Raw genomic sequence first — 21244 nt, 5'->3', positions numbered from 1 at the left:
ACTTTGCTTTGGCCGTGTTGTCCCAGCAAACCACTCTGGGAACACCTCACACTGGGCCCCAGGATGAATTCCAGAAAATGGAATTGCAGATCAGAGGGTCGTCCCAGAAGGCTCTGGCCCGAAGGGTCTGCAGAAGTGGCCTTAGGCCAAGCCTTGCCTCCCCTGCAGGGGCACATTCTCCACTTCGGGGAGGCGGCGGGCGGTCCCCTCCCGGACCCGGGGCACAATGAGAGCTGCATGAACCGGGCTCACATTGGGGGTGCTGAGGACCAGGTGAGCAGCCTGGGCAGGCACACTGGGGGAAGGGCAGCGGGAACACAGGGGCAAAAAAAAAAAAAAAAAAAAAAAAAAAGGAAGCGGCAGCCCTGTTCTGTCTCAGCAGGGCTGATTCAGAGCCAGTTCCTCTGTAGAGAGGGCGTGGGGCGGAGGGGTGGACAGCAGGGGATATGGAATGCCTTCCTCTAGCACTCAGCTCCCAGCACCCTGGGCTCATTCTGATAGAGCCTCTCAAGCCCACCTTGGGCTTAGTCTGGGCCCTACTAAATCGAGTGACTGTAGGCCCTACTACAGCAGTGACTGTAGGCCACACCCCAGCCTGACAAAATGGGAGTGGCCAGGCCCCTGCAGGGCCAGCCTGTCCTTGGGGCACTCTGAATTCTCCTTTTTCTGGGGCCAGGAATGCCAGGGTGCCTGTGGCCCTTGCCATGGGCCCCTCAAGAGAGTCCAGGGTAGAAACCAGGTGCCTAACCTCAGCTCCCCCCACCATGCCTCTGCCCTGGCTGGGTCTGGGTCTGGGAACCTCTCAGGGGTAAGAAGGTAAGGGGACTTAGGTGGCCACCTAAGTGGGTTATTGTTCCTTTTCGGCCAGCACTCTGGCCACCAGCTGCCCACGTGGCTCATTATGGCCTTGCTGCTTCTTCCCCTTAACATGGAGACAAGCCAGCCCCATCTACAGCTTGACAACCTCTGTTCCAGGTCACTCTGCTTCACTCTCTTGGTGATGCACCTGCCTGAATCACCCCCTAATTGCTCCACTGGGAGATTTCAACTTTCCACTTCTGGGGGTTCCTCTTCCCCAGCCTCTCAGCTGTGATATGGAGCTGAGGTTGGGTGCCTACTAAGAGCCTAAATTGGGACTTAGTGACTCGGCAGTGGTTTCCTGTGGCCCCAACTTCCCACTTGCCTCTCTGTCTGTGACTGGTTGGCTAGCTTCTCCAGTGCCCCCTCCTCTAGGTAGCCTACCCAGAGTTGCCCATCTGCTCCATCTGAGGCTGCCCCAGCCCTGAGCGGCATCCTTAGCACTGCTCCCCCAAGCCCCAGCTGATTACTCAGGTCAGGTGGACACTTTGCCCAGGGCAGAGTTTGTATATTGGGACTCCCCTACCAAGAACTGGTTCTAAAGAATCCCAGGTAAGTATCATTATATTAAACCTTCTCCACAATCCTGTCAGGGTGGGGACCACTTTATGGAAACTCAGGCTAGGTAATTGCCTGAGGTCACAGCCACTGGGGGATTGGGATTTAAAGCCAGTAAACCTAACTTGAGAGAACCAATGGCAGATTTGAAGAAAGGTGGGAACGGGCAGGAAAAAGACCCTGGAGACAAGGGTCACAGGCACCCTGTCAGGAAGAGAGAAGCTGAAGATGTCCACCGGGGGGGGGGGGGGGGAGGGGGAAGGCTGCACCTGGACCAGGTGCCCTGATGTCCCCCTTTCTCTGAGTAGCCCAGGCTCTTACCCCATGGTGCTCAGTGACCCCAAAGCAGCCCCTACCCTTCTCCTGACTGCAACCAACTTCCCCTTTGGGTTCTTCAGGGCTCAGGGACGGGGCACCAGGAGCAAGCAATGCCCATCCTGTCTTTTAAGCACAGGCTCTGAGAATGACCTCTGGCTCCTTGCCTGTCTCTCCCACTTGGCCTACCCCCTCTGCATGCCCGGCGCTGCACCCCACTGGGCAGGCTGAGTTTGTGGATGAAAAGCTGGGGACTCCATTGAAGCTCCCCTCCTCCTCTAGGGCTGGCTGGTTAATGTGCAACCAGGTGTGATTTCTGAGGAACCTGGACCATAAACTCGTTGGGTGATGTCACCCAGCTTCTTGCCCAGACGCTGCCAAACCGGCTCCTTGGGCCCTGGGGAAAATGGAGGGTCCACAGACAAGAGCCAGGTCACTGGGGCAATGTTATTCTTGGTGAGGTGGAGGCTGGCACCGTCCAGGCCTCCCCACCCCTTGCTCCTCTGCTCTGGGACCACACAGGCTCCCAAGCAGCCCCTGGTAGGGAGCCATCCCCTGACATTTGGGTCTAAAGGCCTTGAAGGCCCCCTGCCCTTCCCCCATCGCAGCTGTTGACCACCCATGCTGTCAATCTAGTGCAGCCTGGGCTTGGCCAGCCCTGGGCGGGGGGTGGGGGGGGTCCCCAAGATGGGTCCCAGGTTAAGTTAGCTCAGGGCCAGGCACTCCAGGACCAGTGAGGGGTTGCTGGACCTCTGACCTGTCTCTTCTGTCACCCATCTTCTGATCTGCCTTTGCTTATCTGCGAAAGGTTAAAACACCCCTCTCAGAGGCTGAGGATTTCTGGAGCCTCAAGCAGCAGTATCACAGGGCCTGACCTTGAGCAAGGCAACCCCAAACCTCTGGACCTCACCTCTCCAGCTTGGACCTTGCTTTTGGGGGGAGAGGGGATAGGACCCTTCCCTCCTCCCACCCAGCAGGTCAGGCCCTTGGTGGCCTGAGGGTGGCGTGGGGGATGGGTTGAGAAGCTGCAGAGGCTGAAGACAAAGAGGAAGCTCTGAGTGCCCCTCACCCCATGTCTGAAAGCCAAGTCTGCCTTCAGGTTTCCAGAAACAGAAACTTGAGCCCATCAGGCTTTTGGGGGTGGGGAGGTGGAAAAGGCAACTGCAGATTATTTCTAAAATGGGAGGAAGGGGCTTCAAGGGGCACAGGGGGCAGGGATTCCAGGCTTAAGGGACACCTGCTGTCTGGGCAGTCCTGCCCATTTGCCTCTTTACCTTGGTTTGTTTTATGTGTCTCAGAAAATGTTGACTGGGAACAGGTCAAAGCACGCCAAGGTGAGCGAGGGAAGAGACAGAAGTCCCGTGCGTGGTAACCGCAGGGACAGCCTAGCGACACTCCACACCCTCTGGTGCGCACACAGGCGGAGGTGAAGGGGCTTGCTCATCCTGTGCCTCTTTGCTCCAGTGCCGGTTCCTCAGAGGTACCAAGTCCCCTGGAGCTCCTTGCTCCGCCTCTGCCCTGCCCCCAGCCCCCGCAGCACCCGCCTCCTCCCAGATGGCGACGTGATTTCATTCACGTGGCTGGTCACTCATGGCCAGCCTTCCAGCAGCAGCGTGATGTTCACCTTGCTGTCCCCCAGAGCTCACGGTGTGGTCCTGGAGGCGTTTTGTTACACACAGAGAAGGGTGTCCCCTCCTTTCTTGCCTTATTCACAAGACGATGCATGGCGCGCATTCACACACAAGCTCCAACTGACTCTTCTTTTTCTCTTTTCGTTTTATTGCATGAAGGAATTGCACGACTACAAGTTAAAAGCAGACCCCAAACGGTTACATGATACAAGCTGTGGGGTTTTTAAACTTGTGGCAAGGGACAGAAGGGAAATTCTACTCGTTGCAAGGAAATCCTCACTTAAGCTTAATCAAAAGCACTTAAAACCCATGAAACTGGGGCGCCTGGCTGGCTCAGTCAGTGGAGCACGCGGCTCTTGATCTCAGGATCGTGAGTTCAAGCCTCAAGTTGGGGGAAGAGATTACTTAAAAAAAAAAAAAAAAAAAAAAGGAGATGATAATAATAAAAAGAAAACCAAGTGGGTAACTTCAACTAGGGCTCCTTTGCCACTCCAGTCTCCACGAGGAACTGGCGTATGTTCTTGCACTGGTCACCCTGCAGCTGAATTACTTCTCCATATTCTGGGTGCTCAATTACATCACCATTGCAGGGGAATTTCTTAAACACCTTATTAGTTCCTTTTTGTTGCAATCATCAATGACCCCTTGGATAGTAGTAAGGGTCTCCCAGCCATTTCTCTGTTGGCTTCATATGTGGACAAGACCTTCAGTGTCCGCAGGATGATCGTCACTCTTACTCACATCGGCAAAGGGTTTGGAAGAGGGGATGTTCTAGATAGTGGATGTGGGATAGGCTCTCTTTTCCGCCGTGAAGGTGGCCTGCAGAAGGCTCTCATGGGACAAGGCAGATGGATCTTCAAGAGGTGAGGGGGCCGAGGGGGAGGCTGCTGAGTCCTTGCTGGTGGCTCAGTGACTAAGGGTCTAACTCACTTTTATTTATTTATTTAAAAAAATTTTTTTTAAGTTTATTTATTTTTAACAGGGACAGAGAGCGAGCATGAGCTGGGGAGGGGCAGAGAGAGAGAGGGAGACACAGACTCCGAAGCAGGCTCCAGGCTCCAAGCTATCAGCACAGAGCCCGATGCGGGGCTCGAACTCACAAACCGTGAGTGAGATCATGACCTGGGCCGAAGTCGGATGCCCAACCAACTGAGCCACCCAGGCGCCCCCTAACTCACTTTTAAAAATAGCTGTGTTGGGGCGCCTGGGTGGCGCAGTCGGTTAAGCGTCCGACTTCAGCCAGGTCACGATCTCGCGGTCCGTGAGTTCGAGCCCCGCGTCGGGCTCTGGGCTGATGGCTCGGAGCCTGGAGCCTGTTTCCGATTCTGTGTCTCCCTCTCTCTCTGCCCCTCCCCCGCTCATGCTCTGTCTCTCTCTGTCCCAAAAATAAATAAACGTTGAAAAAAAAAAAAAAAATTTAAAAATAGCTGTGTTAATACTCTACACTGGGGATGTGCCTTCCTACCCCTGGCCAGTCCCCAAGTGATGGGCATCGAGTTCATTTGTGTGTTTTCCCCACTGCACATCTCTACCTGCAGGGATGAGACCGTCCTTTCTAAAGGCTGGATTCCTAGAAGTGGGATTGCTGGGTCATGGAGTACAAACGTTTTTAATTTTAATAGATACTGCCAAATTACTTTTCAGAAAGGATGTAGCAGTTCACAGTTGCAGGCCGCGTGTGACTGTCTGTCTCTCCACATTCCAACCCATGGCCGACACTGGCTGGTGTGTCTTTCACATTTTTGCCATCTGGGTGTTTTGGGGGCAGTGGAAGTCCTTGTTTTAATTTGCACGATCCTCATTTCTAGCGACTCGTTTTTTAAATCTCACATATGCTTATTGTTTGTGTTTCCTCCCATCTTTGCTGAGAGTCTCTGGGGGACTACCTTTGGGGGTGGGGTGGGGAGATGAACTTGTCCCCTGTGGAAAGGGCCCAGGGCTGGGGTCTGGAGGCTCTGAGACCGCGCACTCCCCAGCGGCCTCCCAGGGCCACATTGTTCTCTCACCTACCAGGAAAGGCTGGCCCCGGGGGTCTCTGGCTTGGGTCCCCTGGCGCCGGGGGACTTGCCCAAGGTCAAGGCACCACGGGTGCCACCCCACTGGGCCGCAGCCAGATTGCACCTCCCTCGAGCTTAGCTCTGCACCAAGATCGCCCGGGAGATGCCTGCGGGCACCTTGAGGAAGGTCGGCAGCTCCGGGCCAGCTCGGATGGGGAGGGGGTGGGGTGGGTGGGTGGAAGGGTTAGTACCTGCTGCGGGAGCCTGGGCCGGTCACTCCTGGACCCTCGTCGAGATCCAGGGACTGGCGGGGCTAGGGAGGGCAGGAGCAGGGCTGCAGATGAGCCCGAGCGTCTTCAAGTGTCCAGTGACTCTTCTGCCTCAGTTTCCCGCCCGGAGGCAGCGCAGGGAGAACTACAGAATATCCAAGGGCCTGAGGCTTCAGCCGCGGGGTCTTGGGCAGGCGCCGGGTCGGATAGGCGGGCTGCGCGGGGTCCCAGCAAAGGGATAACAGGGGTGGGCGGCCGGGTGGGGGGGTTGTCGGGGGCTGCGGGTGGCGGACAAAGCGACGGCACCACCCCGCAGCGCGGACCAATGGAATGAATGGGCTATAAATAGCGGCCAATGGGCGGCCCGCGTCGCGCCCCTTAAGAGCCGCGGGAGCGCGGAGCCACCGCTGTTCGCCTGCGCCGCGCCCAGAGCTGCCGACCGACAGAGCGCCCCTGCCCCGCCCGGCTGCCCGGTGAGTGGGCCCGAGGGCTGGGGGGAGGGGGGGACGGCCGCCTGGGCGCCGGGGTGGGGGCGCTGCGCACGGAAGGAGCTCGTGGGCAGCAAAGTCGTGCACGCCGGGGTCCGCCGGCCGGAGCGCGCGCGCCGGCTGGGCCTGGGGTCCTGGCGGTGCGGGAGTCTCCCCCGCGCGCGCGCTGCGGACCCCTCTGACCTTGGCCGCGCGCCCCAGGGTGACCAGGAGCAGGGGCAGCGAGGCCCTGAATGGTCCGCAGGTCCCTGGGGGGCCGGGTGCCGGGTCCCCGCTGACCCTCGAGTCTCCCCGCAGCCTTCCGCTCGCCGCCGCCATGCCCTTCTCCAATAGCCACAACGCGCTGAAGCTGCGCTTCCCGGCCGAGGACGAGTTCCCCGACCTCAGCGGCCACAACAACCACATGGCCAAGGTGCTGACCCCCGAGCTGTACGCGGAGCTGCGCGCCAAGTGCACGCCGAGCGGCTTCACACTGGACGACGTCATCCAGACCGGCGTGGATAACCCGGGTACGCGCACCTCGGTCCCGGGGTCAGGGTACCGGGTCGCCTTATCTGCAAGACACTCCCCTGGGGCTCGGGCCCAGCGCCTCCCCTAGAACCCCTCCCAGGCCAGGGTTCCCGCGGCGCCCCCTTCCCGCGAATAACCTCAGGGTCCTGAGGGGCTCGGTCAGGCCTGGCAGTGACGCCACTGTCCCCATTCCGCGCTCCCCCCAGGTCACCCCTATATCATGACCGTGGGCTGCGTGGCAGGCGATGAGGAATCCTATGACGTGTTCAAGGAGCTCTTTGACCCCATCATCGAGGACCGGCACGGAGGCTACAAGCCCAGCGACGAGCACAAGACCGACCTCAATCCCGACAACCTGCAGGTACGAGGTGGCCCCGAGGTGGCCCCGGGTGGCGGGGCGGGCTGGGGAGGGGTCCCCCAGCGCTCACCGCCGCTCTGCCCCCAGGGCGGCGACGACCTGGATCCTAACTACGTGCTGAGCTCGCGGGTGCGCACGGGTCGCAGCATCCGCGGCTTCTGCCTCCCCCCGCACTGCAGCCGCGGGGAGCGCCGAGCCATCGAGAAGCTCGCTGTGGAAGGTAGGGGTCGCACCTCTGTCCCCGTGCGGCTTGTTAACCAGTCACCCCAGTCACCTGAGCCGCCGCTGCCGCGCTCTTATCTGCGCGCCGGGTCCGGTTTCCCCGGGGGGACGGCGGCCTGGGGCCCTGCGAGGGCCGGCCCGGCCTGGGCTCCCACAAAGCTGGGCGGGCGTGAGCACAGGGGCTCCCGTGTGTCCTTCTGAGCGCGCCCCTCCGCAGCTCTGGCGAGCCTGGACGGCGACCTGGCCGGCAGGTACTACGCGCTCAAGAGCATGACCGAGGCAGAGCAGCAGCAGCTCATCGACGACCACTTCCTCTTCGACAAGCCCGTGTCGCCCCTGCTGCTGGCCTCCGGCATGGCCCGCGACTGGCCCGATGCCCGTGGCATCTGGTGCGTGCCCAACTCCTCTCGCGGGTCCCCCCCCCGCCCTTCCCCTCCTCCCCTTGGCCCTCCCCACACCAAGGCCAGCCTGAGGAGGAAGGAAGAGGGAGGAGCCGTGCTCCTAGGACAGGTTTGGTGCTTCCCAGGCCTCCTCGCAGGTGACCTTGACCACACAGGTGCATCAAGGAACGCCAGCTGGTAGAGGCTGAGGCCTCGTGGGATCTTGGAGGTGGGCATTGGGTCGCTTTGACTGCTCTCCTCCACCCTCCTCTTGGGAGCCGGAGCTTCTGGTTTTCTCACCCCTTTCCCCGCAGGGACTCTGCCAGGTGCTGGGTGACGCAGACACTTCCTAGTGGGAGTGGGAGTGGGGGTGAGGGTGGGGAAGGCTTACAGCTCCTGCCTCCACTGTGTGCGTAGGGAGGCTTCTGCGCCCAGATACAGCGGTCCTCTTGCCCCTTACCTCCTAGGTGGGGCCCTCGTCCCTCCCCCACACCCAGGCCATGCGGCACATGACTGGCTAGAGGCTAGGGCACAGCTCCGGGCTTTCTGGACTCTCTCTGAGGTGTCCTGGCTTCCCTGCCTACCTCCAGAGTGTGGTCCTGGCAGAAGCCCAAGCTTCTGGGTACAGCCGGATGGAACACCTCAGGGACTTGCAAAGTTCCTGGGGTCTGGGGACCCCCTAGAGCTTTTTTTTGGATGTGCTCTGAAACCTCCAAGGAGGAGGCTTGACCGTGCCCCTCCCCCAGGCACAATGACAATAAGACCTTCCTGGTGTGGATCAACGAGGAAGACCACCTTCGGGTCATCTCCATGCAGAAGGGGGGCAACATGAAGGAGGTGTTCACTCGCTTCTGCAATGGCCTCACCCAGGTCAGGCCTGACCACCCCCAAACTGGGCTGGCACGAGTGGGGTCTGGGGCCAGGGAGGGTGCAGGGCCAAGCCCCAGAGCTTCAGCCAGGATGTGGGCGTCCCATCAGTCCCCCTGGGAGCCCTGGTCTCCGTTACCTCAGGGTCCTGCCAGGGGACTCCTGGGTCCGAGGGTGTCCCCCACCTGGTGCCTTGGAGGTGCCCCTCAGCCAGGCCAACCCTGTCTCACCTTCTCCACCTCCAGATTGAAACGCTCTTCAAGTCTAAGAACTACGAATTCATGTGGAACCCTCACCTGGGCTACATCCTGACCTGCCCGTCCAATCTGGGCACAGGGCTGCGGGCAGGTGTGCACATCAAGCTGCCCCACCTGGGCAAGCATGAGAAGTTCCCGGAGGTGCTCAAGCGGCTGCGGCTTCAGAAACGAGGCACAGGTGAATGGGGCGGGTGGTCTTCTCCCCCTGGGGCAGCCCCCCACCGCAGTCCTGCTGACCTGGCTGTCTCCCCAGGTGGTGTGGACACAGCTGCCGTGGGTGGGGTCTTCGACGTCTCCAACGCAGACCGCCTGGGCTTCTCGGAGGTGGAGCTGGTACAGATGGTGGTGGACGGCGTGAAGCTGCTCATCGAGATGGAGCAGCGGCTGGAGCAGGGCCAGGCCATCGATGACCTCGTGCCTGCCCAGAAGTGAAACCCTGGCCTGCACCTGCCGCCACCACCACCAGCCCCGCTGCTTCCTAACTTATTGCCCGGGCAGTGCCCACCACGCACCCTGATGTCCGCCGCCTGGCGGCTGAGCCCTTAGCCTCGCTGTAGAGACTTCCGTCGCCCTTGGTAGAGTTTATTTTTGTGATGGCTAAGATGTTGCTGATGCTGGAATAAACTAGGGTTTCGGCCTGCCACGAGTCTCCGAGTAGTGGCTCCCCTTTCCCGAGGCTGTTCTGGGACCCAGGAGCCAGGATCTGAGGGCCTCAATCCTGGATCTACCCTTTCTGCTTCACTTTCCTTAAGAAGGGACAAAGTCAGGAGGCAGTCACTGTGCCATCCTGTCTACTTGGCTCCCCTGCAGCCCTGGGATGGGCTGGCGGGGGGAGGGGCCAGGAGGGGGAGGAGCTCTAGGGTGACAGAGCCCCAGCCGGGGCATCTAAGGGCATTTGGGCCCTGGGAGGTGGAGCCTGGCACTTTTGCTCAACCCCATCCCGCAGTGTGGGAGGAGGTGTGGATGCCGTGAGGGGAGGGTGGGTCTTGCCCCGCTAATCTAGTTCCTTTTCCAGTCAGGCTCTCTGCCACCTCTCCTCCCCACCTACAAGAGCCCCTAAATAATCCCTCTCCTCAGCTTCCCTTCCTCACAGCCTCAGGCAGGGCAGACAGTACCCCCTTCTTGCTGCCCCCAGGCCCAGCCCTTCAGTCCCTTTCAGAAAGCCCTGGGGCCCCTTTGGAGCCCCCTCCTCCTTGCAGCCCCCTCTCCAGGACCCTCAGGTGCTCCGCCCCTTGGCCTCCCATGGCGGGTCCTCAACATAAGGTCCCTGGGCGGGAGGGTGCTTTGGGGTCTCGCTTTCCCAGCCACTCTACAGCTGCCACAGTTCCCGACTGATCTCGACTGATCTCACACCATCTGTGGGCTGGGGCCGTAGAGGTGGAACCTGTGAGCCAGCCAAGGGCAGGGCTTGTCCCCCAGCTCCACAGCTCTGTGGACAGTCTGTGCTGCCACCTGCCGGCCAGGGCCCCCTCTGTCCTGGTCTCCCACCCCCACCCCCATCAGAATCTGGGGTACCCCAACTCCTCACGCTTTGGGTCAGCAGGCCCTAATCCCCACCAAGGTTACCCTGCAACTAGGAAGAGAACAGGGCACGGCCTTTGTGCCCACTGTGTCCTGGGCTGGGCAGTCTTTCCTGCCCCAGGGGCAGGGGCAGCTGGCCAACCCAGACCCTGGGGCCCAGGACAAGCAGGCTGGGTGGACAGCAGTGGAGTAGAAGCAGCTACATCTGCCTTAGTGGCCAGGCTTGAGCTGAGGGGCCCACCCAGGCCATGTGCTGGCAGGGGAGGGTTTCCAGGAGCCTGTGCTGGGGGAAGAGGCACAGGCACGGAAGCCAGGTAAGTGAAAGCTGGGGTGGGATGGGCAGAGTAGGGGGCAGGCCTCCTGGGGCACAAGGTTGGCAGGGAGAGGATCTCTGAACCCACCCTTTATTTAGGTCAGGGGCTGGCACTTGGTCCCCTCCTCGGCTGACCGCTGTGGGGCACACATCAGGTAGGGCTCACCTTTTCTCACCTTCAGTGTCCTCCTCTGGTCAGTGGGCACTGGGCCGGGGCAGACAGTACACTGTAGACTGTGGAGTCTGGTAATTTGGGAGAAAGGGCTGTGAGGAGCACAGGAAGAACGTCCTCTGGAAAGGCCTCAGGCTGCGTGTGCCCATGCTGGGGGGCCCTTGTCCAGAAGGCCCTCCTGCTTGCACAGGCTCAGGGATGGGCCACTGTCCCCACTCCACCCTGAGGTGCGTACAGGCACCTGGGGGCCTAGTCAGGCAGGCACATGGCTTCCTGATCGTCTCCACACTGTCTGGACCGTTAAGAGTGGAGCAGTCCCTTAACTATCAGTGGTTCCATAAGACAAGCTGCAACCTCCAATCACCTCTCAACAGGACACCCAGGGAGGCCCCAGGCTTCTTCCAGGCAGTAAAAGCTGCTCCCGGGAGCCCCAAGGGCCCCTACCGTTCTCCCCTGTGCTGCAGCACACAGTGCTGGGCCCTCTCAGGGGGCTGGGCAAGCAGGCGAGCCGCTCCCCACGGCCCTCTGGGAGGAGCCTCGCCACGGGCCCAGAGCTACACGTGCTTCTATGGGCCACTTGTTTTTCTACCTGTAATATTCTCTTTGCTCACTTTTATTCTCATTTATTTTATCCTGCTCTATTGAACACACTTTTTAGCTGAGTCCATTCTTTTTGGGACAAGGCAGGGCTTACTATGCTCTCCCCTCAGTGGGGGTACCTCTGCTTCCCAGTCCATGGGCCAGACTCCCTACAACCTCCTCCCTTTCCTCTGCATTCCTAAGACTCTTACACAGGGTGAATTTAACTTTCCTCGAAGTCACAGTCAACATGGGGAGTCTAAGAAACACCCTACCACACAACACAGATGAACGCACTTTTATTCATTCACTGTCTTGGATGGACCACACCCATCAGCAGCACTAGAAGCATCCGTTCCTGCACCTTGGCCATGGCCCAGCTAGGACATGACCCCATGGCAGGGTTTCTCAATGGCACCCACTCTCGTCAGGCAGGATGACTCCGGGCAGGGGCTTCCCCTGAGCGCTGCAGCTCAGCCTCCAACCTCTAGATGCCAGCAGTTGTTATCCACCCACCCTGTAACAACAGAAATTATCGGCAGACGTGGCCAAAAGTCCCCTGAGGGCCAGAATCCACGCCTGTCTCTTTGAATAGGGTTTACACTTTTTTTTCCCTTTTTTTAAAGTAAGCTCGGGGCTTCTGGGTGGCTCAGTCAGTCAAGCGTCCGACTTCAGCTCAGGTCACGATCTCACGGTCCGTGGGTTCGAGCCCCGCGTCGGGCTCTGGGCTGATGGCTCAGAGCCTGGAGCCTGCTTCGGATTCTGTGTCTCCCTCTCTCTGTCCCTCCCCCATTCATGCTCTGTCTCTGTCTCAAAAATAAATAAACGTTAAAAAAAAAAATTAAAATGGGGCGCCTGGGTGGCTCAGTTGGTTAAGCGTCCGACTTCGGCTCAGGTCATGATCTCACGGTCCGTGAGTTAGAGCCCCGCGTCGGGCTCTGTGCTGACAGCTCGGAGCCTGGAGCCTGCTTCGGATTCTGTGTCTCCCTCTCTCTCTGACCCTCCTCCGTTCATGCTCTGTCTCTCTCTGTCTCAAAAATAAACATTAAAAAATAAAAATAAAAAAAAATAAAGTAAGCTCTATGCCCAATGTGAGGCTCAAACTCACAACCCCAAGAACAAGAGTCACATGCTCTTCAGACTGAGCCAGCCAGGTGCCCCATGCTCCAACTGCCTCTCTGAGAACCACTGCCCTACAGAAATAATGAAAAAGTACAATCACTCCAGAACAGGGAGGAACTGATGGGTCAGGACTGCCAACAAGAAAGGCTGGTTAAAAATCCAGGCCACCTCCCTCAATGAGGCACCATGCAGGCATCCCAACAGCATGAAGAACTCAGTGAGATGGCAGCATGCTTAAAAAATGGAAGTAAAAGCAAGTTATAAAACAGCTTGTACTGTGGATCCCGGAGCATGTATGGAAAAATCCCAAAGAACAGTAGTTAACTGTGGGTGGTGGGGTAACAGGTGATTTCCTTCTTTATACTTTGTTTTCCAAATTTTCTACAGTGAACATGTATTACTTATATAAGCTGAAACAAATTCTTTTTTTAAGCGGTGTTTAAAAAGATGCTCTAATGTGTCACAGTTCGTGGGAGCCCACTGAGGCAGGACTTCATTGTCACCACCCCTCATTTAGTCTGTGTGAACGGATCACTGCCCCTCCGCCCGCAGCGTGGGGCAGGGAGGGAACTGGATGCTAGGAGAGGAGGGAAGACTGGCTCAGGGTCACCAGTTTGAGACCACCCGGTTTGAAGTGCTGGGCTCTTTTGACTGCTCTTTAACTTTTCAGAACATCCAGACCTCCAGCATGCAGCCCGAGCTGCTCTTAGCAGTCGCTGCATAGGCGGCAGGTGCCTGGAAGGTGCCTCATCCTGCATTTCTATTTGGAGCTGCCTGATGCCTACAGTAAGGCCTCCCGAAGCACCCTTGGGGCTGCACCCTGCATCCACACAGAGTCTGAACTAATTTCCTTTTCTATAGGTGACAAAAGGAAGCAATTTTTGATTGGCAAGAGTTATCTTTCTGGCTGAGAGGTTTCCATGGAGCAGGGGTGGGGCGGGGGGAGCAATTCAGTTTGGAGCTATGAATTTTACATGTGGATTGGATGACAAAAACCTTGGTTCCTAAGTCTGGCTAGAGCCTTTTTTTTTTTTTTTTAATGTTTATTTATTTTTGAGAGAGAGAGAGACAGAGTGAGAGCAGGGAAGGGGCAGACAGAGAGGGAGACAGAATCAGAAGCAGGCTCCAGGCTCTGAGCTGTCAGCCCAGAGCCCGACGTGGGGCTCGAACTCACAAACCGCGAGATCGTGACCTGAGCCGAAGTCTGACGCTTAACCAACTGAGGGCGCCCCAAGGCTAGAGACTTTCTGTAGGGATCCGTGCACAGTGTTTGGACTCTTCCCCCCCCCCCCCCCAATCAAACCTGTCTTTGTGGAGCTCGTTCTGCTTTACTGAAGACACAGAGAAGCAAAGACCATGTTCCCAGTTTTAGAAGTCCTGACTTTCATATCCTTCTCCGAGTTGGGGCTTGTAAAATCTAACGCTCAACTTAATTAAACAATGACCCTTAAGACCCAGAAGAGCTAGAAGTATTTGTAGCTCTTCCCACTGCTGATGAATCTGTGTGGAATTTGCCGCTTGTCTCCTAGCAGCCATTTTTCCCTTCCGCTTTGGTAACAAAACCCTGGTTTTGAGGCTGGCATGCGGCCGTCGGGCTAGAGAAGCACATTCTCAAGATGCCCCGGAGGCAGCTGTAACCAAGGGCATGAAATGCTCCAGCAGCCATCCTGGGATGGGAGACAAGCGCCACCTGAGCCCAGCAAACGGAACGCCCACATGTGCGTGACCCGGTGTACACACGTGAGGCGGCCAGCACCACTCCTCAGGGGGCAGTGGGGGCTGGGGCTGGGACGCTGCTCTGCCGCTCACGAACCCTACTGCGAAGTGGGGCCTGGCTTGGTGCTTGCTGCCGTGGCAGGGCTTACAGGTCAATTTGTCCAAAACTGTCATTGGAACTAGATCCAGTGGCTCCAGAAACACAGGCTGGCTTTGCCCGCATCCACCCCCCATGCTGATGTGCATGCAGACTGCAGATGGCACATGTGAGACCAGGGACACACAGCAGAGGTGCCAACCCCTCCAGACCTGGTCTAGCCTGGAGCCCCCTGCTGCACGCCTGTTTCCTGGTTTTGGTCCCACCTCCCTGCCTGCCCTAGCCCTCCTTTCCAGAACGACCTCAGTCCCCTCTATCATTCTCCTCGGGCTTCACCCTTTAGGCATGCCCCCTGGCCCCGTCACATACTTGCTTCACTGAGAGTGTCCTCTCTGAGAACACGGACTGTGGGGTCAGGCTTTGGGTCTCCCCCCACCCACCCCACCCCCACCCCCACCCCAAACGGACTGCTCCCATTACTGGTGAAGGTGGTCTGCGTTAACATGCCTGGGCTACTCTGGAAAAATACAACCTAGCAACAAAAGACAACTTCCGTTAAATTTTCACTGAAGTGAAAAGTCTAGTTTTGTCTATACTTTTGACCCATCAACTGACCAACATATCACTACTTGCAAGAACTGATAAAGATGACGCGTCATCACCCGCACTTGACACTGGCTGCTCTGCTCGATGGGACCCACGTGTACTGGCGCCCGCTGCAGCCGAAGCCACAGCAGTGGTGCCAGGCTGGGAAAGGAGAGGCTCTGGGCACAGGGAGGCCACAGGCCAGGCCTCCTCCTCCTCCCCAGAGACCAGAAAGGAGGGTCAAGGTGTTTATTGCTTTCCTCTGTTCCAGGACTTTCCTCTTCTGGCCTGGCTCCGGTGTTTTGGTCCAACTTATTAATGATATGATACTAGGAAATGGAGCCCAACAAAACGTGACCTACGCGTTTATGACGTCAGGACAAAGAGGCATATGGCACTGCCTTTCTGGGTGACAGGACTCCCACTACACACGGGCTGAGCTGATACCTGATGAGACAACAGGATTCTCCAGAGTTCAGAGAATGCGGGGAGAGGGCCCCAGGGCACCGGGGCTGAGAGGGCGGGAACTGCAAAGATTGGAGGCAGCAGGTGACCAACGAGCCGGGTGCTGCAGGGCAAGTAGAAGCTGGTCACAGGACACAAACAGAGGAGGGACCGGCCTGAGCAGTGCCCCAGGGTGCACAGAGCAGCTCCTGGTGTCAGATCAGGAAGCAGCTCTCAGGGGCCCGTCTACCAGTCTACCAAAGGATTTCGGGTTCCTTATTAATGAACATGACTGCATAGGCTCCTACTTCCCAGCTTATTTCCATGCAAAACATGTCTGATTTGAGAATGTATTCACACCTACCCACGCCTGCTGGCAGCTCCCTTTCGAGAGTGAGGGAGAGGCAAGTCCATGCAGACCTCACTCCGGAAGGAGCTGGCATACCAGGTGCCCCATACTGGCCGGGATGCTTCCTCTCTGGTCCCTAGAACCTGGCTTCCTAGTGCCGTGAGGTCTATTTTTGGTGACAGAACTCTACCCAAAGCCTGCCACACCACTTCCTAAGAAAGTACTGGACTGAAGTCCTCTAAACAGAACAGAGGTGCACTGTTGGAGACATATTTTATCGGGATGGTGAGAAGACAGAGCCTGTCCAGCAGCGCACCGGCCCTGTCACTGCCCCCACACACGCCCCAAGTCCGAAGCAGGAGGAGCCTTTCCATGTCTTCCTTTGCAAACACCACAGCTTCCTCTTCCGCTGAGCAGAACAGGGGTGCTTCGGGCTGTACCTGTAACCTCTGCTGCCTCCCACTCAGACTGGGCTTCCTGCCTGGGTTTCCACCATGCAGCCCTGGCCATCCCAGACTTCCAGACTGTGTCTGTGCCCCTCTCCCTGGAGACTTTAGAGGACTTGGGTTTTACCCTGGTTATTTTTGGATCCACAGAGCTCAGCACAGGGCCCTCTAGAGTAGCTGCCTCACTCTAAACCCTCCAAAAAATGCATGTCGATGAATCAACATAGGAACAAACCACCACGAAAAACCTTCACTCTTCTTGTCCCGAAACACCCGAAGAGAACTGGGGCAGTTTAACTGAGAGAAGCAAAATTTGAGAAGGAAACACAATTTCTATCTTCAAATACTTGAACCCTGACCAGTTAAAGTTCCCAAGAGTAGGAAGCCACCAGGTGGTGCAAGAAGCTGATGAGCACCAGGAAAATGCAGAACCAGACAGAACTCTTCCCCCCAGTTCCCTGGAGACAGAGAGAGAGAGAGAGAGAGAGAGAGAGAGAGAGAGAGAGGGAGAGGGAGAGAGAGGAAGGGAGAGGGAGGCAGAGAGAGGGAGGGAGAGAGAGGGAGGGAGGGAGGGAGAGAGGGAGAGGGAGAGGGAGAGGGAGAGGGAGAGGGAGAGGGAGAGGGAGAGGGAGAGGGAGAGAGAGGAAGGGAGAGGGAGGCAGAGAGAGGGAGGGAGAGAGAGGGAGGGAGGGAGAGAGGGAGAGGGAGAGGGTGTGTGTGTGCGTGCACGCATGCGCGTGCCCTGGCACTGAAGGTGCCCCAGCAGAAGCTGGAGAGGGAGAGGGAGAGGGAGAGGGAGAGGGAGAGGGAGAGGGAGAGGGAGAGGGAGAGGGAGAGGGAGAGGGAGAGGGAGAGGGAGAGGGAGAGAGAGAGAGAGAGGGAGAGGGAGAGAGAGGAAGGGAGAGGGAGGCAGAGAGAGGGAGGGAGAGAGAGGGAGGGAGGGAGGGAGAGAGAGAGAGGGAGAGGGAGAGGGAGAGGGAGAGGGAGAGAGAGAGAGAGAGAGAGAGAGAGAGTGTGTGTGTGTGTGTGCGCACGCACGCGCGTGCCCTGGCACTGAAGGTGCCCCAGCAGAAGCTGGAGAGGGAGAGGGAGAGGGAGAGGGAGAGGGAGAGGGAGAGGGAGAGGGAGAGGGAGAGGGAGAGGGAGAGAGAGAGAGAGAGAGAGGGAGGGAGAGGGAGAGAGAGGAAGGGAGAGGGAGGCCGAGAGAGGGAGGGAGAGAGAGGGAGGGAGGGAGGGAGAGAGGGAGAGGGAGAGGGAGAGGGAGAGGGAGAGGGAGAGGGAGAGAGAGAGAGAGAGAGAGAGAGGGTGTGTGTGTGTGTGTGTGCACGCACGCGCGTGCCCTGGCACTGAAGGTGCCCCAGCAGAAGCTGGAGAGGGAGAGGGAGAGGGAGAGGGAGAGGGAGAGGGAGAGGGAGAGGGAGAGGGAGAGGGAGAGAGAGGGTGTGTGTGTGTGTATGCGCACGCACGCGCGTGCCCTGGCACTGAAGGTGCCCCAGCAGAAGCTGGAGAGGGAGAGGGAGAGGGAGAGGGAGAGGGAGAGGGGGGAGAGAGAGAGAGAGAGTGTGTGTGCGCGCGCGCTCGCGCATGCCCTGGCACTGAAGGTGCCCCAGCAGAAGCTGGAGAAGTTCCTGATGAGCAATTGCAGATCTCCCTCCTGCTTGAGGGAGGAGTTCTAGAATTCTGGCTTAAAATAACACTTAGAGGTGGGTTAAGTGGGTGGGAGGTAGAGAGCAGGAAATTGCAAAAGGAACAGGCTGGGGGGAAGGGCTGCAAGATGAGCAGTTGTCCCCTTTCTCAGTGACGCCCCCCAGGAAGGCACCTTATTTGTCAACCCACATGGTAAGAAGATACTTCACCACAGCTGCAAACCATAGGCGTGAATATCTAGGGAACTGGAAAAAGACGTGAGACCCTCAGAATCTGTAACCAATCAGCCCCACCACAGAAACAAGACAAACCAAGCAATCAAACCAAAGCCAAAAGCAGCAAAAGTGCTTCCTGTGGCCCCAGCCTCTCCAGGCTTCCCTGAGAGATCTGGGTCATCTCAGCAAGCTGCGCTCTAGCCTCGCCCCAAGGTGACCCCCAAGGACCAGCCTCCCTATCTTGGGCACGAGGTGTGCAAGCTCTGCGAGCCAGGACTTGTGCTCAGCAGGTCTCACCTTCGGCCTGGTGCCTGCAAGCAAGCACTCAGGGTGGAGAGCTGCTGTCAATACCCCAAAGCCTCCGTGACCTCCAGCTCACACACTGCGGCCAAGCCTCAGGTGGCTGTTCTCTTGAGGGACTGAAATCCAAGCACTACACTGCATGACTCTGGTGGGGGACACAGATTAAGGCTCGAAACCAAGCGTTTTAACCCCCGGTTTCATATCTGAAGGCAAATGTCATGTGATTCAGGACTTCCCCTGGACACCCACAGCAATTGCATGCTCCCGTCCCAGACTGGACTGAATGACACAACAGGGCATCAGCTATACAGGCAGCTCAGTGAGAAGTACATTTCCAGCCCACCTCTGAGCCTTGTCTGTAAAACAGGAAGGGCTCAGCTCAGAGCGCTGCTGGAGACCGAGGAAAATGGACCACAAATCCCAACACAGCTTCCTATGGCTGTGCCTGCCTCATCCTTGGGCCTTGGGCTATAGGGGAACCTCAGTTAAGAGTTTTGACTGAAGCCATTAAAGCAGCCTGTGCCTTCCAGATAGTTCTTGCCCATACTACTACTACTTACTCCTCCATCATCATCATCATTTTTAAAAAAATTTCTTAACGTTTATTTATTGTATTATTGACAGACAGAGAGAGAGAGACAGAGCATGAGCAGAGGAGGGACAGAGAGAGGGGAAGACACAGAATCCAAAGCAGGCTCTGGGCCCCGAGCTGTGAGCACAGAGCCCGACATGGGGCTCAAACCCACAAAATGGGAGATCATGACCTGAGCTGAAGTCAGATGCTTCACCGACTGAGCCATCCAGGCGCCCCATCGTCATCATCATTTTAAATGAATACTTACTTTGTAAGTAAGTACCCGGCACTATTCTAGGTACCTAAGATAGAGAAGAAAAAGCCCTTCCCCGTGTGGCTTTCGTTCTAAGTATGGGTGGGGAGGGTAGATACAGAGACAAATACATTTGTCCATGATGCTGACTCTTAGCATGACAGGAAGCAGCAGAGAGTGGGAGGGCAGAGCTGGGCAAGCAGTCCAGGAGAGAGGGTGTCATTTTATTATTTATTTGTTTAAAAAAAGAAGGCTCCATGCCCAACGTGAGGCTTGAACTCATGACCTGGGGATTAAGAGTCCCATGCTCTAAGCCAATGAGATCTTAAATGTAATGGCAACGGTAGGGCTGTTGGAAGAGAGGTGACCAGCAATCCGAGGAGGGGAGGGTACCATCGGCCACCCCCGCCTTCCACCAGACTCTCCCACCAGACTCACGCTCTTCCTGTCCCCTGGGGACACAGGCCAAAACTTGGGGCGAAGAAGGTGGCAGTGCAGGCTGGTCAGCTTCCCAGACACCGCAAGCTCAGAGACCAGCACTCTACACTTTAGAAACTGGGCGAATTTTCTTATCAAGCTGGGAGGGCAGAGAGCATGCTGTTCACGGACTTCGGTGTCTTGGCTAAGCTGGGCGGAAGGGCGCCCAAGAAAACTCGCGTCTCCCTCGCCTGTGCCAGGCACCCTGCACTTGTCACCTGGTAGACTCTGCCAAGAATGCAGAGTGAGGCACTATCACCACCGTGCTGCCTTTATAGAGGAGGCGACCTGAGGTCACGAGCCTGGAAACCAGGCTGCGGTGATCAGGACGCACCCCTCCCCCACTAAACCACACTGCATCCAGCGGTCTTCACCATCTAGGCCCTGCTGCAGAAACCAGTGTGTGGACCTCAGCATCCCACACAGCCAGCGGCTCTCCTCCTGGTGGAGTGCTATTCCTGTGATTCCCACGGTCTTCCCTCCAATGTCCACCCTGCTGCCTTAGTGGGCTGGGTTCCTCCTTGAGTCTCAGACCCCCCACCCCCGCCTCAATCTCCACGCGCGCGAACGTCTCCTTCCCCGGGGGAGGGGCTGGGCCCAGACGTCCCTCTCAAGCTTGGACTCCTGAGGCACACGTGCCGCTTTGACGCTGATCGTGCCCAGTGGCCACCCTCGGGTGCCACACCGATGGCGAGCACTACCTCTGAGGGAGTGTCACCCCTGCCTAGGTTCTGTCTCTCAAAGCGGTAAACCAAAGACCCATTTGCAAAGCTGTTAAACTCTGTCCTCCCTGCTGACCGGAGAAGATGCCCAGGTTCTACTCTTGGGGACGGTCACATTTAGACTCCTGCGTGCAGTGTCGGGACACCTGCGAGGCACACCACCCTTCGCTCACCATCGCTCCCTTCGAGAGCCACCACGCTCCCCGATGCAAAGTGCTTGCTGAGCTCTCTGAAGGGTCTCGTGGCAAATTGACAAAAACAACTCCAAACCCCAAGCCCCCCAAAGAACAAAAAACTCCCACAAAAAACAAAGTTTTGAGCAGACACACCTCCCTGCCCCAGGGGCTCGCCTGCTCCGTGGACACGGAGGTCAACGTGCACCACTCACAGAGCAGGAACTGCCAGGAAAGGGTATTCTAGGGACAGTCTCCACAGCGACAGTGACGTGTTCACAATGCACACACAGGGAGATCTTTCTTTTAAATATCATCCTTCTCTGGGCTTTTGAGAAACACATGCTGTGAAAACGATCACGGTTGTGCTTCTCAAAGTTAGTCATGTTTCCTGCCAGCTTTCTTCACTCTCAGAGATGGACGGATGGCCCAAGAGCCAGGCATGTCATTAAGGAATGCTGTCCTGGTCCCTCGGATTTGCCTGATCTGGACGAGAGCTGGCGATACTGGAGTACTAGGGGAGGACAGCACTCTGGTCGTCAGGTAAATGGGAACAGCACCGCCCCCACAAGGTACCTTACCTCACCTCTGAAGGACTCCAGAGGAGCGGATGAGGAAAAAATGTGGCCTTGTCATTGCGTCTGAAGTGATTATGAAGTACTCTAGAATATTCCTTTTCAAAATTCACTGTATGCAGAATAAAAACATCATATTATAAAAAAAGTACTCTCTAAAGGAAGGGCATGGGGCCCTTAATAATCGACTTGAATTCATGTTCCAACTGCAGTAAAGGTAACACTACCTATGTTGCCATTAAAATCAAACC

At 57.3% G+C, this 21244-nt stretch overlaps 1 protein-coding gene and 1 long non-coding RNA gene across 5 annotated transcripts; one reads left to right on the top strand and one right to left on the bottom strand.

Moving 5' to 3' along the window:
* Positions 1–666: 666 nt before the first annotated feature.
* CKB (creatine kinase B) lies at positions 667–9351 on the top strand. Of its 4 annotated transcripts, none has more exons than XM_043557094.1 (8): positions 667–1410; positions 6414–6625; positions 6833–6987; positions 7072–7204; positions 7424–7595; positions 8333–8456; positions 8699–8888; positions 8964–9351. In XM_043557094.1, exons 2-8 carry the CDS (start codon positions 6433–6435, stop codon positions 9140–9142), a joined length of 1146 nt encoding a protein of 381 aa, XP_043413029.1. In that variant the 5' UTR covers positions 667–1410; positions 6414–6432; the 3' UTR covers positions 9143–9351. The 4 variants fall into 4 exon arrangements, with proteins under 4 accessions (XP_043413029.1, XP_043413027.1, XP_043413028.1 ...); XM_043557093.1 differs by lacking the exon at positions 667–1410 and adding an exon at positions 5966–6101; XM_043557092.1 differs by having other exon boundaries at positions 1386–1410; positions 6833–7204.
* Positions 9352–11577: 2226 nt separating this feature from the next.
* LOC122469590 lies at positions 11578–21244 on the bottom strand. Its single transcript, XR_006293544.1, has 2 exons — positions 21000–21244; positions 11578–11812 (listed from the first exon to the last, which is right to left on the bottom strand). It is a non-coding gene; the product is annotated as an uncharacterized LOC122469590 (long non-coding RNA).

This window comes from Prionailurus bengalensis, chromosome B3, assembly GCF_016509475.1.
Source record: "Prionailurus bengalensis isolate Pbe53 chromosome B3, Fcat_Pben_1.1_paternal_pri, whole genome shotgun sequence".
Taxonomy (NCBI): Eukaryota; Metazoa; Chordata; class Mammalia; order Carnivora; family Felidae; genus Prionailurus; species Prionailurus bengalensis.
This window is presented reverse-complemented; position numbering and strand designations above follow the sequence as displayed.